At 36.9% G+C, this 1,722-nt stretch overlaps 1 protein-coding gene across 1 annotated transcript; it reads right to left on the minus strand.

The window, feature by feature from the left end:
• Positions 1 to 225: 225 nt before the first annotated feature.
• On the minus strand, positions 226 to 1,411 carry LOC130460623 (uncharacterized). The gene is made up of 2 exons (XM_056827940.1): positions 786 to 1,411; positions 226 to 474 (listed from the first exon to the last, which is right to left on the minus strand). The coding sequence occupies exons 1-2, from the start codon at positions 1,360 to 1,362 to the stop codon at positions 440 to 442; spliced, it is 612 nt and encodes a 203-aa protein (XP_056683918.1). The 5' UTR covers positions 1,363 to 1,411; the 3' UTR covers positions 226 to 439.
• Between the last annotated feature and the right edge of the window lie 311 nt (positions 1,412 to 1,722).

A 1,722-nucleotide genomic window follows, 5' to 3' on the forward strand; every position in this document is an offset into this window, starting at 1 on the left:
ATTTTCAACATACAAAATAAAATCACTCATGATTTTAACAGAATCAGTTTTATTTCTCATTAAATGAGTCCAAGTCATTCTGGTGTAATCATCTACAATTGTAAGAAATTGATTACATTTGGATGAGTCATATACAGAGTAGGGACCCCACACATCTATGTGCAACAAATCAAAAGGTTGTACTGACTTAATACTACTTACAGAGAAGGGAAATCTTGTCTGTTTGGCTAAGGGACAGATTTGACAGAAACACTCAGCTAAACAACCCTTGACATCAATGCCTTTAATATTCTTTATTTTGCCAAAAGAAATATGTCCTAGCCTAAGATGCCACAGTTTGGCTTCTTCAATTGCTGAAGTACTTGAAAGAGCATAGTTATTGGACTTTGAACTGTCTGATAGTAAGTCTTCATCTAAGCAATATAGGCCTTTGTCCAACTTACCAAGCAGAATGTGCTTGTTCTTGGAAAGGTCCTGTGCAAAACATTCACCATGTGTAAACAAAATTGTGCACTCAATATCACAGCATAGTTGGGAAACACTAATCAGGTTAAACTGGAAACCTGGCACAAACAACACATTCCTAAGTGTTATATTTCTTCCTAGATCAACTGTGCCTTTGTGTGTTACTTGAATTTCTGCACCATTAGGAATTGTGATTGTATGACACTTATCATCAACTGGTTCTAGATTGCTGAACATACTTTTGTCTGAACACATGTGATCACTTGCTCCACTATCTAAAATCCATTTAGTTTTGAATTTAGAAAATAAACAAAATGTACCTCTCAGCTGAGTAGCAGTTGCTAGTCCAAGTGAACTAGAGCCTGAGTGTTCAGCTTGATTAGCAGTTTTCTGAGTGTTGAGAAAGCTTAAAAGCTGATTGTATTGCTCTTCTGTGAAAGTTGCATGAACCACTCCTATGTCTGACTCAATTTGGTTTTCTTTCTCAGTGAATTCTTCCAACTGAGCTGCTGCTGCTACTCTTTTTCCTCTGCCTTTGAAATCTTTAGGATAGCCATGTAGTTTCCAACACTTGTCAACAGTGTGGTTTTTCATCTTGCAATGTTCACAGTACAGATTATTTCTAGAATAGGTAAAATTCCTTTGCTGATTTCCACTGCTTGCATTCTGAACACCAAAATTACCAGAGTTAGAAGCATAGGTAGATTTATATGGTCTATTGTCAGTAAACTTGCTTGCAGTAAACACAGTTGATTCCATATTATGAGTCCTGTTGCTGTTGACTTCTTTCTGCTGCTCTTCTTGCAGGAGTAGTCCATATGCCTTTGAAATTGTTGGCAATGGAGACATCATAAGAATAGTGCTCTTTGAATGATCATATTTCTGATTCAACTTCATCAGAAATTGTATTAACCTCTGATCCTGTTGAGATTTCAAAAGTTTTTGAGTTAATGTGCAGCTGCAACCAGTACAAACACATGATGGAAGTGGATCAAGACCATCAAGCTGGTCCCAAAGAAGCTTGATCTTGGTAAAGAAACTTGAAATTTGCTCATCATCTTCTTGATTCAGATCACAAAGTTTCTGTTGTATTGTGAACAACTGTGGACCAGAAGATTGACAAAATCTTTCCTCAAGATCCAACCAGATTTCTCTAGCACTTTTCAAGTATAGCACACTCCTTGCAATTGAAACCTCAAGAGATCCTAGCATCCAGGATATTACCAAATCGTTGCACCTGTTCCAAATTCTGAAGTT

This window comes from Spinacia oleracea, chromosome 5 (assembly GCF_020520425.1).
Source record: "Spinacia oleracea cultivar Varoflay chromosome 5, BTI_SOV_V1, whole genome shotgun sequence".
Lineage (NCBI taxonomy): Eukaryota > Viridiplantae > Streptophyta > Magnoliopsida > Caryophyllales > Amaranthaceae > Spinacia > Spinacia oleracea.

Coding starts and splice junctions, on each gene's coding strand:
- LOC130460623 (XM_056827940.1), bottom strand. CDS start 1,362: ATGAAGTTGAATCAGAAATATGATCATTCAAAGAGCACTATTCTTATG. Junction 475..785: donor AACTGCTACTCAGCTGAGAG/GTACATTTTGTT, acceptor TGTTTTGCACAG/GACCTTTCCAAGAACAAGCA.